Here is a 16,738-nt window from a genome sequence, read left to right on the forward strand (position 1 = left end):
GTGCAAGTAAATGCAACCTAAATGTTTTGTGTGTAATATATGCGAATTTAGGGCCCTACTATGTTTTTTTTGCCCAGGGTCCCACTTGGTGTAAAACCAGCCCTGCTAACAAGATATAGGTGAAATCCAACAAAAAAAAATCCTGTACTCAGCCGATTGACTACTTTTCTGGCCAGTGCCCCTCCACTGGTGTCTACATACTTCCTGCAACTGTCACTTACTGAACATCCATGTGACCACTGCAGTCAATCATTGGACTCTCATGTATAATGAGTGACAGCTATGGATAGTAATTGGCGGCAACAGTCATGGAGGGATGTACATCATGTTATCAGTGCAGCTGCCGTAACACTGAAAACACAAGACTAGAGTAAGAATGGCACAGAGAGAGAGTAGGCACAGCGCTTTATTGTGTGACAAACATGCTGGATCTCATTCTATTTTGTTGGGTTCATCATTCTTCCGCTGAATATATCATTAGAAATGTCTTTGTTATGGATGGCGAATAAGAACGGTCGGTCAAATGTGACGCATGGTGGAGAACTGAACATCGTTATCCCAATGCCCGTGGCAGCAGCGGCTTCTGTTCCCTCCTCATCCATTTTCAGCACGGCTTTATGGACAGCCTACAGAAGATGAGAGCAGAAAAGTTATAAAACATAGATCACCTGCGCTCTTATTGAGTCTTTAAGGGAGTGGTCAAATTAGGAACATTCCCTCCTACAAGTCCCCCAAGAATCAGCTGCAATGACCAGAGAAGGCAATTGACCTTTCCTTGTGCTGCCCGAGAAATGATGCATAAATCTTTGGACAATTTTGTTTTAATAAAAATGTATTTTTTGACAAAATTATGTTGAGAGGGGTGAACTAATTAGCATAATTTTCCCTGTGGACCATTGCCAATGTGATTCCAGTCGGTCTCATTAAGGAGATTCAGCCCCTGAAAATGATTCTTTGCTGAAACCCAAAATTAATTTTACCTTTGACAATTTTAGCCTGGAGTCTCCAGTAATCCCGGATAGGTCGGCGTGGTCAGAAAATACCTCTGTCATACCCAATTGTTCTAGTTCCTTCACAAGATCTAGCTCTCCGGACATCGAAAATTTTGGAATTGATAGAATAATCTCTCTGTGCAAAGGGAAGAAGTCTCATTATATCATAGAAATGTCCCACTAAAAAGTCCATGTTCACACTGCAATCATAACTTAATTGTACCATTACAATAATAACAAGTTAATTTTCATCTGCAAAACCATACTGAGCAACTAACCTGCACTCAGGTTGAATAGCATACCAGGTACAGCCTGTAAATAGCAGAAGTGTGAGTGCAGCTCTGAGGTATAATATAAGATCTAACTCAGCATCAGTACTGTAATGTGTGTGCACAGTGATCACCAGCATAATAGTGAGTGCAGCTCTGGAGTATAATACAGGATGTAACTCAGGATCAGTAATGTATGTACACAGTGACTGCACCAGCAGAATAGTGAGTGCAGCTCTGGAGTATAATACAGGATGTAAATCAGGATCAGTAATGTAATGTATATACACAGTGACTGCACCAGCAGAATAGTGAGTGCAGCTCTGGAGTATAATACAGGATGTAACTCAGCATCAGTAAAGTAATGTATGTACACAGTGACTCCACCAGCAGAATAGTGAATGCAGCTCTGGGGTATAACACAGGATGTAACTCAGGATCAGTAATGTAATGTATGTGCACAGTGACTGCACCAGCAGAATACTGAGTGCAGCTCCGGAGTATAATACAGGATGTAACTCAGGATCAGTGCAGGATCAGTAATGTAATGTATGTACACAGTGACTGCACCAGCAGAATAGTGAGTGCAGCTCTGGAGTGTAATACAGGATATAACTCAGGATCTGTACAGGATAAGTAATATAATGTATGTACACAGCGACTGCACCAGCAGAATAGTGAGTGCAGCTCTGGAGAATAATACAGGGTATAACTCAGGATCAGTAATGTAATGTATTCGTACAGTGACCCCATCAACAGAATAATGAGTGCAGCTCTGGGGTATAATATAGGAGGTAACTCAGGATCAGTAATGTAATGTATGTACACAGTGACTGCACCAGCAGAATAGTGAGTGCAGCTCTGGAGTATAATACAGGAAGTAACTCAGGATCAGTAATGTAATGTATGTACACAGTGATTGCACCAGCAGAATAGTGAGTGCAGTTCTGGAGTATATGACATCTCTTCTGTACATTGCGAATGTGTACTATGAAATCCTATAGATTTGTTACCTTGGTTTCATTGCTTTGATCCATGCCTCTTCTGACAAATTCTCAAGAGCTTTTTCAACTTCCAGAAATTTTCCTTTGTCTGGTAACATAAAAACTGCCGAGGTGTTTCCTTTGTAGGGGACGTCGACAAATCTGCATCCAATCTCAGGTATATAACCCGTGAGATACTCTCCTTGTCTGCTCATCATCGGCACCTTCACTACTGTGTTCTCATCCACATGGAAGTCTTCTTCTCTGGTATGATCTACGTTGAAAGCGTGTTCCCAGGATCCTACAAGAAATCCCACAAGTATTTCACTTATTCCTTCTTTAGCATCTGTTACATTTCTGCAGTTGTTGAACTTTTTGATCTTCCAAAGATTTAATTCTTTCTTTATTTGTATCATGGTGACGTGAAACCTGTTGTGTTTCTTTACAAAAAAGTGATGCCGCTCTTACATTTCTTTATCAAGGTTTACAGACACTATAAAATTGATACTTTTCCTTTATAACATAATTATATAATTAAATCTGATCTCTAGGGGTCTCACTCCCACCTCCTTCCTTAATATTGCAGCACTCGAGCCTGAGTCATTGTTTACCAGGCATCATTCTGTTCATTTAGTAGTGGCTGTGCCGGATCCAACAGTTCAGTCACTTGATTGGGACTGATCTACAGCACCAGGAATGGTCACTACCAAATATACAGGACAATGCCTGGCGCCTGGTAAAAAAAGGGAACGCAATACTCAACAGAGCAACTCTGCCTCTTTCATTCAGCTCATGAAAATGATGAGAATTCAACCTCCATAAATTATTAAAAGCCCTTTAATGAGGAGGAGCCCTATAGAAAATTAAAAAAAAATGCTACAATCGATTGTCTCTTTTTTGCTTCCTATGGAGCCCTGCTATGGTTTTTAGGGGAAATAGGGGCATCCCTGTCTCTTTACACCCATAACTTCGATATTTTATTGATTCACTTCCGAAAATCAATTGATGATCGTTTTCCTCCTTACCTTTGAAGTACATTGTGCTGGTGATCATCATAACTGTCAACGGATCAAGTTTGTCCAAGAGATGTTTAATTTTCCCATTGGTTCTCTTCTCCACGTAACTATTGATTTGTTCTAAGGCTTCTTGTACTTTGTGGAAGTCGGTGGAGATGGCTTCCGATTGGTAAAAGTTTTGGGCATCGTCTAAGAACTTCTTTAGAATATTCAGCTTGGAATCGATGAAGAGTGCGATGGTGCTGTCCAACTCAAGTCCGCTTTTCGGTTGTTTAATGATGTTTAGAAGCTTCTGGAAGCCTTTGTGGATCATTTCCTCTGATACCGAGGATTTGTTGAATCCAATTCCTTCATGGATCTGACTGAGGGTCTTGGACTTGGCACCAAGTGAGAGTAAAGCAAATGCTTTTGCGATACTCAATGGAGAAAAGAGCAAGTTGTCATCAGGGTGAGCGTCAACCAGTTGGTAGTAGAGCTTGAAGGAGAACTTGAGGATTCCTGTAACTACCTGGTGCGAAGCTTCAGGTTCATTGTTGTGTTGGCCATCGTGGTCATGGTCATCATCATGTGGTCCACCATGGTGGCCGCACACAAATGCACAAATCAGAGCTTGGCTGAAACACAGGAAGATGAAAAGCTTCATTTTCTCTGAAAAAGACAATATTTCATCATAAGTATGTGAACCACAATATTTCTCGTCAATTATGTTCAGGGCTTGATGTACAGCTTAGTGAACAAAGCTCCTGCTGTATTATGGTGACCGCAGATACCCCAAAAAACAATGCAGTAAAAAGTAATCAAAACATGATATTTACAAGAGTAAATAAATAGGGGAGGTTCAGTTTGATAAAGGATATCATGGAGGAAAAATGTTGATATTAAAATATAACAAAATGCTGTTAAAAGGGACAAACAACAAATACAGAAACAAACATCATACTGCAAAGTGCACACTACATTCACTCTATAGGTATTCCCTGACCTGTACACCTGCCTACTTGCGGAGGTTGGCACCCTGTATGAAACAGTAAGAGAATGACGCCCCTGCTCATCAGCGACTGGCCCTATCTGCTCTGAAGTGCCCTATAGATAAGTGATTTCTAATATACACTTGTTACAGAACCCCCCAGCACCCAGAATATGTTGTGCAGTCATATGTATGTATAATAGGTTCCATGTGAGATTCATGTACCTAATGCATCAGCCCCACAGGCTGCGCCCCTGGGCAGAGGGGACAAGATATTCTCCTTCTGACCTCCCCCACTTTTGTAATTCCCACAGTAAATATCGGCAGGCTCCGGCCACCTGCGGCTATTGTAATGTATGTCTGGCCTGCCGCTTTTGAATTGTCCTGCCCTCTGTATCTGTTGTGATATATATTCTGTGTCCTGTGAGTAAAGAGTTGTCACACTGGAAATACGTGGAGAAGCAGTGATATTTTATATGCGCCCATGTAATGAAGCCATTCCAGTCAGCGTCCTTCATTCAGAATCCAGCCAAAGCAGAGTGGACCTCCTAAAACACGGGGTGGTACTAAACAGGTACTCCAGCATGGTAGACCCTGTTACACTGGTGGCAGACAGCGGGATGTGATACCCCATCTACAGGAGGAAAGGAATGAATGGAAAACAACTACCAGAAGTTAAAGAGGACTACATTAAAAGACCCGGTGGAAGCTCGAGGGTTAATCACCAGCAACAAAACAAAAGTGGATTTGATAGCAGCCATCATGGAACACGACAGTGCAGCGCCCCCCAATGTGAACGTGGAGGAGACTGAATTCCAGAGGGAGGTGAAGAACTGACTGGTGTTCTATGGCCCAAACCCGGCAGTAGAGCTCATACGAGAGGTGATGGCTGATGTGACCAGGATAAAGCTAGCCAAGATGGAGATGGCAGAGGGGACCAAAATAGAGCTGGCCAAGGTGGAGATGGCAGAGCGGAGAGAGGAGAGTCAGCGAGCAGGGGGAGCTCTGGCCTCCGCCCAGGTACCTTCAACAGTAAGCCACAAAAAGATGCAGTATAATGCCTTCCGACAGTTGGGGGAGGCAGAGGAAGACATTGATGGCTTTCTGCAGGACTTTGAGGTGCAGTGTGCCCTGCATCAAGTGAAGCCAGAGGAACAGGTTCAGATTCTGGCCAGCAAGCTGACAGGCCGGGCAGCATACGCCTATCGCACGGTACCTGATGAGGACTGTATGGACTATGAGCGGATCAAAGAAGTGATCTTGGCCCGGTATGCGCTGACACCAGAGGCATACCGCCAAAAGTTCCGCAGACTTATAAAACCGATACCCACGCTAAATGGGCCTGTAAATTACGGTGGTCACTTCTACAGTGGGTACAAGGGAGCCAAGCAACCACTAAGAAGGATGTCCTCCAGCTATTCTTGTTAGAGCGATTCTTTAATGGACTAACCCCCGAGACACAGGAATGGCTTCAGAACAGACGACCAACGACTCTTGAGGCCGCTCGTCTGGCCGACGAACACCATGATGCCAGGAGGTCTCAGTCGGCCAGATCAAAGATGGTCACTAGGGGTCCTCCCATGGGTCTGGAAGCCCCCAAACCACAGAAGATTGTTGGGGGACCAGCTCAAAACCCGACCTACCACAGTCCCACTGGGGCGCGATGCCACACCTGCCATCAGCTGGGCCACCTGCAAAGACAATGTCCCAACCGGACTCAGCATACCAGTGGCCAAAGGTGGGAACAGCTACCTTCAGCCGGGCCGCTGTACACTGCTACCAAGGCGAAGCTGATCCGGCATTGGGGGCTATGACTAACCAGGGGATGGAAGAGATGGAGGAAGTGCTGCATGAAGTAGACCCCGTGCAGATAATCGACAACAGCATCGATAGGTCGTGTGGGTTAATGGGAAACGTATGCAGGGACTAAGAGATTCTAGAGCAACTTTGACCCTTGTGAAGCCTCATCTTGTCCGGGACCAAGAGAAGACGGACCAGACAGTGGCAGTCCGTGTAGCAGGGGGAGCCATACATCGACTGCCCACTGCCAGGATTCACCTGAACTGGGGAGTCGGGGATGGCCTGGTTGAGGTTAGCTTGATGGAGGAATTGCCTGCAGATGTCTGCCCACTGCCAGGATTCACCTGAATTGGGGAGTCAGGGATGGCCTGGTTGAGGTCAGCTTGATGGAGGAATTGCCTGCAGATGTCTTGCTGGGAAATGACTTGGGGCCTATGTTGTCTGCCTTCTCGGTCGGCCCCCTGGCTGAGATATATCCTGTGACCACCCGGAGACAAGCTTGAGCTGCGGAGGCGGAATCAGTTATGGACTGGTGATATAGGAGCGACATGCGACGAGCTCTGAGCAGGTGGTAACTATACTGACCGCAGTTCCTGATCTTAACACAACACTAGAAGTAGCCGTGGGATGTTCCTGTCACTCCCTAGACACCTCGTCACAGCCGGAGAGCTAACTACCCCTAAAGGTAGAAACAGGAAAGCTATCTTGCCTCAGAGAAAATCCCCAAAGGGTAGACAGCCCCCCACAAATAATGACTGTGAGTGGAGAGGGAAATGACATACGTAGAATGAAACAAGATGTAGCAAAGGAGGCCACTTCTAGCTAGATAGATAGTACAGGACAGAACACTGTGTGGTCAGTAATAAAAACTAGAAAAAGTCCACCGCAGAGAATGCAAAAATCTCCACACCTGACTAAAGGTGTGGAGGGCAAAATCTGCTGCCCAGAGCTTCCAGCTTAGCTGAATAGATCCATACTGATAAGCTGGACTAGAAGGAAAAACATAGAATGTGCTGAACAATCAAGTCCACAACAATTGGACTGCAAAAGGACAAGCAAGGACTTATCTTTGCTGAACTGGTCAGAGTGTCAGGGAAATCCCAAAGAGCTGTGACTCCAAGCAGGAACAATTGACAACTGGCATTGACTGAGGGATAAGGCCAGACTAAAATAGCCGAGCCAGAAAGACGATCAGTGGAAGCAGCTGCTGATGCTAAATCCAAGAAGCAGGCATTCCACTCAAAACCACCGGAGGGAGCCCAAGAGCAGAACTCACAAAAGTGCCACTTACAACCACCGGAGGGAGCCCAAGAGCGGAATTCAAAACATGAATCACACTCAGAGGAGGCCCAGGTAAGACACCCCAGCCCTACAAGTATTCCCATAGCCAGACACATTTCTTGGGCCACCCCAGGTGAATTTAAGAAGGAGTTACTTGAGGATCCTTCATTAGAGGGATATGGTGGGAAGGCACAGGAGGGGAGAGGAGTACTGGAAGGGGAGCAGTTTGTATGGCAGCAGGGACTCCTCTACCGGGTTACTGAGCAGCACCACACAGGGACGAGCCCAACTATAAAATGACAGCTGGTATTTCCCAAGAAGTACAGGCAGGAGTTACTGCGAATCTCTCATGACATACCCTTGGCCTGGCACTTCAGCGTCAGTCGCACCAGGCATCGTCTGACACAAAACTTCTTTTGGCCGGGGGTAACCTATGATGTTCGTCAGTACTGCCAGAGCTGTGACAGTTGCCAGCACATTGGCAAGAGAGAAGATCGCTGCCAGGCCAAATTACTCCCCCTCTCCATTGTGGAGGAGCCATTTAGCCAAGTAGCGGTCGATCTAATAGGGCCATTAGCCAAACCCAGTCCATCAGGGAAAAGGTATATATTGACAGTGGTAGATTATGCCACACGGTATCCAGAGGCGGTTGCGTAACCTAACATATTGGCAGAGACAGTGGCAGCTGCACTGCTTCAGGTTTTCTCATGGATTGGATTTCCCCGGGAGATTATCTCGGACCAGGGTACCCAGTTTACAGCAGAAGTGACCAACCAACTGTGGAAGCTGTGCGGCATAAAGTCCATTAGGAGTGCCCCGTACCACTACCAGGTAGTGGGGAAAGTAGCCGACACCACCTATAATGTCACCGATTGTGACGACCCCAGGGTTATCCGCATGTTCCACGTGAACATGCTGAAGCCCTACCGGGAGCGCCCTGAAGAGGTAGTGGCCATCTGTGCACCTGAAGCAGAGGATTTAGCTTGACTCCCCTTGCCTGATGTCATAGGGGAGAGGACTCAGTCTAAAACATGGGACCAGGTACACTGGGGTGAAGACCTTGGTCCCCGGGACAGACAGCAGGCAGAGGCATTGTTGAGGCAGCGACAGAGGATATTTTTAGGGAGACCTGGGAACACCCACCTGGCACAACACAAGGATGAGACCCAGGATCAGACCCCCCTGAGACAACCCCCCTTCCGTGTCCCTGAGTCTGTACAAGAAGGGATGCGACAAGAGATACGAGAGATGTTGCGCTTAGGGGTCATTGAAGAATCAGATAGTCCCTGGGCATCCCCCGTAGTGTTAGTGCCCAAGAAGGATGGGACTACACAGTTTTGTGTAGACTATCGCAGGCTCAATGAGAAAACGGTGACGGATGCGTATCCCATGCCATGTGTGGATGAGCTGTTAGACCGGCTGGCGGGGGCAAAGTATTTGACCATCATCGATCTATGCAAAGGCAGATTCCCCTTAGTCCTGACGCTATTCCCAAGTCTGCATTTGTCAACCCGTTCGGCTTATTCCAGTTTCGAGTTATGCCATTCGGGATGAAGAATGCCCCTGTGACCTTCCAGAGGCTGGCTGACCGGCTTCTGGATGGTCTCCAGGACTATGCGTTTGCCTACCTGGATGACATCGCCATCTACAGCGCGACATGGGAAGAGCATCTGAATCACCTAGAGACAGTATTAGACGGGATCCACAAGGCCGGAATCACCCTGAACCCAAACAAGTGTCACGTGGGCAAAGCGGAGGTTCAGTATTTAGGACATTGGGTGGGAAGTGGGAAACAGCGACCTGAACCTGCCAAGATTGAGGCCATAGCCAAATGGCCCACCCCACGCACGAAAACCCAGGTCATGGCTTTCTTGGGACAGCAGGGTATTACAGAAAATTTGTCCCCAATTACAGCAGCGTAGCCAAGCCCCTTACTGATCTGACCCATAAGAGCCAATCCCGCCAGGTAACCTGGACCCCAGAGAGTGAGGAAGTCTTCCGCCAGCTAAAGGACACCCTCACCAATACCCCTGCATTGGCCGCACCCGATCCAACTAAACATTTCCTGGTTCACACAGACGCTCCTATGTTTGGATTGGGGCAGTACTGAGCCAAGTCGGGCCGGATGGCCAAGAACACCCGGTAGCTTACCTGAGTCAGAAACTACTGCCCCGTGAAGTAAGTTATGCGGACATCGAGAAGAAGTGCCTGGCAGTAGTATGGGCACTCAAAAAGTTACAACCATATTTGTATGGACAACAGTTTTCCCTCCTAATGGACCATAATCCTATAGTGTGGCTTAATCGGGTCTCCGGAGACAAAGCCAGATTACTGCGGTGGAGTTTAGCCCTACAACCCTGGACTTCACCATCCACTACAGACCCAGCAAACAACACGGTAATGCCGATGGACTAAGTCGACAAACGGAACTTGTACCAACCCCATAAACTTCGGTCATCCCCAAACCGATCCGTTAAGGATCAAACTGTGTATGCCGATCATGCCGCTGAAAGGGGTAGCCGTGTTACAGAACCCCCCAGCACCCAGAATATGTTGGTCAGTCATATGTATGTATAATAGGTTCCATGTGAGATTCATGTCCCTAATGCATCAGCCCACAGGCTGCGCCCCTGGGCAGAGGGGACAAGATATTCTCCTTCTGACCTCCCCAACCTTTGTAATTCCCACAGTAAATATCGGCAGGCTCCGGCCACCTGCAGCTATTGTAAGTATGTCTGGACTGCCACTTTTGAATTGTCCTGCCCTCTGTATCTGTTGAGATATATATTCTGTGTCCTGTGAATAAAGAGTTGTCACACTGGAAATACGTGGAGAAGCAGTGATATTTTATATGCGCCCATGAAATGAAGCCATTCCAGTCAGCGTCCTTCATTCAGAGTCCAGCCAAAGCAGAGTGGACCTCCTAAAACATGGGGTGGTACTAAAGAGGTACTCCAGCATGGTAGACCCCGTTACAACACTCATACCATCAAGGTTGGGTAGACAATACTGGATTCGGACAGCCGGAGAAAAAAGGGAAGATGAATGGGAAAGCAGGTGTTTAAAAGGTCAATGGGAAGGTGACTCACCATGTATAGTTATGATAGTTAATATATGATAAAGAATGTGATAAGTGACCCCTCTGAGCTGTACCTGAGCTGAAGACCTGCCTATGCAGTGGAGGTTGGCATCCTATTTGTCAGTGGATATGGCGCCCCAGCTCCACGATGGCTGTCCTTGGGAATCTCTGGTCAACATCAATCCCAGGAGCCAATAATGATGAGTGGAAGCAGAAAGTGACAAAGATGCCTGCAACAGCTAAATCCCCACAGTGGTGCAGTGTAGGTCGACTCCTGTCTATTTAAGAAAAGACATGTCTGTACAGCATATATGATAACATAGAAACAGCCAGAAGAGGTACTTATCAATCAGATGTCATGTGACCTCTACACGTTTCGCCACACAGCACATCAGAAGGTAAGATGCACGGTGCCACAGCATACTCCTTCATTTATCTACACATGGTATGGCCTTATAGTGTCTCCCCCAATGAGGTCCAAAAATTAGAAAATCAGAGGTAAAAGTGAGAGTAAAGGGCACAATTAACCATGCCTCTCATCAAGGGGACATTATACGGCACTCATGAAACGATATATGTACCTCACAAAAAATGTACTCGCCAGGCAAAAAACAACCCCACACATATGTCCATTGATAGAAAACTAAAAAAAAGTTCTGCGTCTCAGAAAAAGGAGATACAGACAAAATGTATTGTTATTTTTTTTACTAAGCTTTTTTTTGCAATCTTTTTTCACCATCAGTTTTTGTTCTAATTTTATTCCCACTGCTCCTCTGGGTATGTCAATTTTTCTTTTATTAAAATCTGCCATACGGCTCCAGAGATGTGGGGCCTTTTTATGCTAATTTCTGTGGTATTTACCAAATGGGCGCAACAAAAATTATTTTTTTCTGAGGGCGTGTCTTGGGCCACTCTGAATAATTTCCATGTGATTGAGCACTGCCCTCTTGATAAAGACAATAAAAATCAGCACCAAATAAAAATAGACATATCTTTGGAAACATGTCAGCTTTTAGAAAAAAGAAAAGAAAAAATGCGATTCTCAGGGGAGCAGCGGTAATTATCCAAAATAAGAACCTGTTTCCTTTTGACTCGGTCCTCTTTAAATAAAAAGGCCTTTTTACTGCAATCTAAATGTTTCAAATACAAAGCTCCTGAAAAAAAACATTGATAGATTTTAATTTTTTCACCATTTCAACCCGCTTTTAAAGAGAATTATGTTTGAATTAATATGCTAAATAGGTGCTCAGTGTACAGTGGGCGGTCTGAAGCACCAAGCCTTTGTCATTGTGGCCCCTCGGCTTCTCCTCCCACTTCAATGGGACTGTAGCTGTACTGTAATGACTCCAGTGCATGTGACCACTGCAGCCAATCACTGGATCTAGTAACTCCATTGGCTGCTGCAGTCATGTGCCTGGCAGTCTGGACACTACAACAGGAGAGAATAAATAATAAAGACCAGAGCGTGCTGGAAAGGCATAGATGAATCTGTGGAGGGTGACTATCATTGTCTTTATTAATTTCCACAAATTCAAGTCTTTAAAAGAAAGAGAAAAGTATTAAAAAAAACTCTACTGTATTATATTGTTACATTTTATATCCTTTTTCTTCTGGGTGCACACATGTAGCATTTTGTATCAATGTGATTGTTCACTTCTCTGTTCATTTCTCTTACAAAATATACTAAAGAATTTATAAAAAATACCAGTGTGGATAAGAAATACAGAGGAGAAAAAGTCTGTAAGAAGATCAGCTCACTAACACCAGGATAACTAAAGTAAAGTAAGGAGTCAAAGAAGAAACAATACAAAGAGAAAGCAAAAGATTCAACAGCAGAGATAAAAGACAACAGCAACTTCTCAAACTAGAGCGACGATTAGTGAGAAAAAATGAAAGAAAGATCAATTAAATTCAAGAACAGTCCTCTATTCCCCTTTTTCTACGATTCTGGGCATCCCAGCAATTAATAATGGAGTATATTGTAAGGGATCAAGTAACTGTGGCCCCACATATTCATTCCATGAATTAATTTGGGTGAATTGATGGCTAATTCGATCATGATCCAATCAAGGATTGATCAATTATTACTAATGAAAGACACTGGTGTCATAAAGCAAGCTGGTATAAAAGGACGGAGTGTTCAGCACTCAGCACATCCCTGATGGAGAGGGGAGATACCCCTTGAAACTAGTTGGAATTGTGCCCCGTTGCGCACCAGTCCTCACTTCCTAGTGATGTCACAGAAGCTCCGCCGCACACCACAACCCTCAGCGCCGCTTCCGGCCGGAGCGTAGCGAGGTGTCAGTGTCTTCCACGCGCTGACTGTCTGCCAGCGTCTCCACCGCTCAGCAACAGCTTTGAGCTTGCTCATCCAAGTACCCGGCTGCACAAGTAAGCATACGACACGCATTACCCAGCGGTAAGAGAAATCTATTCTAATCACCGCTATTATCTATTCAGTGCTTAACACCGGTGTCTCCATCAATTGGACTGTCATTACCCAAAATCCAAACATGCTGCCACTGCCCACACTGCAGTAAGTGTACGCCATTTATGGTCCAACTTATCTGCTACAATTTGAGTGTTACACTCATCAATCATCTGGTTATTCCTTGAAGCACAACCTTGCTTTTGTAAGCGTTCCATCAGCATTCATCATTTCTCCTAGGGAATCCTTACTGTTACTCAAACTAACCAGTAAGTACTCCTATTTCATAATGAGTACAATGCTAGCATACAACTATATTTCTTTATTATGTTTTACATGACTTGTACCATTATTATTTCATCAGTGTCATCCACAACCAGATGAATTTCATATTTATTCCCTGAATACGCCTCACATCAAACACTGAGTGAGTATTCAGTCACTTATTTTCTTATCTCAGCATAGAGCGGTGATTCATTACTTATTTTTACAGCCTAGCATTTTTCCAGGAGTTGTCACAGAGCCTGTCGTTATCACCAGCTTCATCTGAGATTCTTCTATATCCATTTCTTGAGTGGACAAGCTCCTGTGTGTACCCATCTACTTTACCGAAAATTAGAAATAGGTGAGAAAGTCAAGAAGAAGAAGAAGAAGAATTAGGGATTGCAAGGTAAAGGAAAAGAAAGATGGATGAAGGAGAAGAAGGGCAGGTAAGGAAGAATAAAAACAATGAGATGAACGAGAAGTAGAAGAAAAGAAAGCAGAAAAGTAGAAAGAGGTAATGGAAGTCAAAAAAGAAAAGCTCAGACAGCAAAGAAGAATAATGAGAAGAAAGAGGATTAGGAAGATGAAAGACAAAAATGGAAAAATAAAAGAAAATAAGAAGGAGAGATGAAGTGAAAATGAAAAATAGAACAAGGTGAGAAAAGGGAAGATGAAATGGAAAAGGAGAAAAGAAAAGAAGTAGCACAGGCGAGAATATAAGATAAGATGGAAGTTAAAAATAGAACAAAGAAAAGAAGAATAAATGGAAATAAAGAAAGAGAAGAACAATTGGTAGAAGAATGAAAAATAAGAAGAGCATGAAGAAGAACTAGAAAAGAAGGTGGAGAAAGGAAAAAAGAAAACACAGAAGATAAGACAAAAATATAAAAATCAAAAATATGAAACGAAGAAGATCAATAAAGAAGAATAAGCAGGAAATGAAAAGGACAAATAAATGTAGGCAGAAGTAAAAGAGAAAAAATGGACAGCAAAAAAGGGAAAAGTAAACAAGCAATAGAGAAAATTAACATAAAGGAGGGCAAGAAAAAATAGAAAAAAAAAATAAAAGAAAAGAATGAAGAGTAGAAGGAAACACAAAGTAGATGAAAAGTAAGAAAAACAAGAAGAATGACAGAAAGAGAAGAGGAAATTCAGAAATAGGAGATGAAGTACACATGAAGAAAATTAAAGAAAAAGAGAGCATATGAAGTAGAAATATTAAAGAAGGTTAGTAGGTTGGAAATGAAAGGAAGAAAGTGAAGGAGTGCGATGTTCTGCCAATAACTGTTATTTTTATGCCGGCATGAAACATCTAATCAAAATGATTGTCAGGTGATCGTAGATATGTGTATCACATGGGCCAATAATTGGGAATGAGAATGGGTAAGATTATACCACAGTCTCCAAGAGCCATTAGTCTCACATATGCCTCTTGTTTTATCAGAGGCTCAGGCGCTATCCTCTACCTCTCCCATACTTTACACTTAAGCTTTGCTTGTTTCGATAAAATACAAGAAGTCGGCAAGAAGGAGGGATTATTTGAATTACAGTAAGGACAGAAGACTAAGTAGAAATTTGAGCTGTAATACTCACCAGCAGCTCCGGGATGAGTGGAGATGTGAAGCCCTCTCTCCCTGTATATATATATATATATATATATATATATATATATGTGTGTATATTAACTTTCGCACTAGTACAATGTTGATTTTGTTCAAATCAGATTGCAGCAATCTTTGTCCTGTTTTGTTGATTCCACTGATTAAACAGTGATGCAAGATGCTCAGGTAAAGCTGCATGCCAGCTCAGCCCAAAAGTGGTGTGGAAAAATTACAAAATCCTTAAACAGTAACTTCTGCTTTAGGCGACCGTTCAGAATAAGCTGTTATGTGTGAATAAGGAATATCGCTACCACTGGTCATTACATCACTTGTGTCCTGCACTTTAAACACCTTTCCCAGGTGCTATCCCAAATTTTCATCTGTCTTTGAGTTAGTAGGAGCAGACTAGGTGCTATAATGTCTCTTGTGTATTGTTTGTAGCGCCCCCACCGCCGCAGGGCCGAGGGGTACCCGGTACCGGGCCTACGGGTCTCTGCTTCTGGGGGTTGTCACAGTGGCTAGACCCGGTCCGTGGCCCTGTCTGTCAGTGGGGGACGTCCGGTGCAATAAGTGATGATGATGGAGGTGCAGTTGTGGGGTGCAGGACGCGGTAAATAACGAGGACACCAGGTTGCAGTCTCTTTACCTCTTTACTGGAGATCTCTGAGTCCTCAGTCCAGAATACGGTTCACCAGGCTGCGCAAGTCCGGCCGGTCCAATGGCACCTCCAGAGTTCACTTCACAGGTGGAAATCGGTGCCTTCCTTCTTAGCGCTATGTGTTGTAGTCCTTCCCTGCTATGCTTACGGAAAGTACCCCACAACCATTGTGTCTTTTTCTTAAGTTCCCTCACAACTCGATTAAATGATGTTCTTCTAATCGTCCGTCCCTTCCTGATGTTACAGTTAGAACGGCACCCGTTTGTCGGGTAGGCCTGGAGTTCTTCCGGGACCCTAGAGACGCCCCTCTCCCGCAATTGCCTCCCAAGACTTCATAGGTGATATGTGTTAGACAGCCCGCCTTAAACTGACTGTCCTGCCGCTGTTTAGAGTATTGCTTGAAGCTGAATGTTATAATACTCCCTCGGCGTTCCGGCCACCGGTAGTGCGCCTCAGTAGGGTGTTGCTCCGGTCTTACAGCATGACCCCTACTGGAATTCTCCTATCGCTTGATCTCGTTTCTCACTCAGCACAATCTATCTCGCTTCTAGTCCTTTCTTGGGCCCCGCCGCTTCCCGGAGCTGGCGCGGACCCGTTACGTTCTTTTCAATGCCAAGCCTCTGTCAGGATCCCACCCCTGACAGAGACCCTACTGTCTCTTCCTCCACAACACCCTCTGCCATTAGGTGTTGCTTCGTCCAATCCAGTCAGCTTTCTGATCTAACTTCCTGCCTGACCCCCAGTTTACCCACTATGGTGGGGAGTGGCCTAATGAATAGCACCCTTAGCTCCCCCCAGAGGCCCAGCTGTGAAATGTATTGGTGTCTGTGATACCTGATCAGATGAACTCCTTCAGTGCCATCGGACGCACCGTAGCTCCCCATAGTGGCGGAGCCACAGTACTGCAACGACCAGGACTCTGGGGCGCTGCATTGTTCACCCAGACATGAGGGATTCCTGCTGTTCTGCCACTATGTAGCACGTGCTCAGAAGCAGCAGCAGCATGGAGGACATTGCACAGCAGTACCTAGCAGTGTAGCTGTGAATCCAGTCTTGGGAGAGATCATACACTTAGGAAAATGGGAGTGGAAGGAAAATGAGTGCCCATCATTTGAAAAAGAAGTATATTTCTCTGATAAGATGTTACTGAGTTTCTTATCTTTCCTTGTACAATTGATTTCCACTTCTATTGTTCTCAATATGGTCACCAATTCTGTTCCATCGGACATCTTATATGACCCAATTAAACATCAATATTGCTACTCACATGTCTCAGGTTCATCGACGGCTTCTGCTTTTTTCCCCTTTGGCCGTCTCGCTCTGTGCTAGTTCGTGCCAAGCACTACAGTAGCCCGGCATGTGTGTCTGGTGTCACTGAGGCCGGATCAGTATTCGGATAG

The 16,738-nt window shown here is 44.8% G+C and overlaps 1 protein-coding gene across 1 annotated transcript; it reads right to left on the bottom strand.

Annotated features, from left to right (window-relative positions):
• Positions 1 to 388: 388 nt before the first annotated feature.
• LOC143781746 (alpha-1-antitrypsin-like protein GS55-MS) lies at positions 389 to 14,696 on the bottom strand. Its single transcript, XM_077268535.1, has 5 exons — positions 14,673 to 14,696; positions 3,270 to 3,908; positions 2,275 to 2,545; positions 981 to 1,128; positions 389 to 626 (listed from the first exon to the last, which is right to left on the bottom strand). The coding sequence occupies exons 2-5, from the start codon at positions 3,901 to 3,903 to the stop codon at positions 438 to 440; spliced, it is 1,242 nt and encodes a 413-aa protein (XP_077124650.1). The 5' UTR covers positions 3,904 to 3,908; positions 14,673 to 14,696; the 3' UTR covers positions 389 to 437.
• Between the last annotated feature and the right edge of the window lie 2,042 nt (positions 14,697 to 16,738).

This window comes from Ranitomeya variabilis, chromosome 1 (assembly GCF_051348905.1).
Source record: "Ranitomeya variabilis isolate aRanVar5 chromosome 1, aRanVar5.hap1, whole genome shotgun sequence".
Taxonomy (NCBI): Eukaryota; Metazoa; Chordata; class Amphibia; order Anura; family Dendrobatidae; genus Ranitomeya; species Ranitomeya variabilis.

Coding starts and splice junctions, on each gene's coding strand:
- LOC143781746 (XM_077268535.1), bottom strand. CDS start 3,903: ATGAAGCTTTTCATCTTCCTGTGTTTCAGCCAAGCTCTGATTTGTGCA. Junction 2,546..3,269: donor CAGCACAATGTACTTCAAAG/GTAAGGAGGAAA, acceptor GATTTCTTGTAG/GATCCTGGGAACACGCTTTC. Junction 627..980: donor CCAGGCTAAAATTGTCAAAG/GTAAAATTAATT, acceptor CATCTTCTGTAG/GCTGTCCATAAAGCCGTGCT.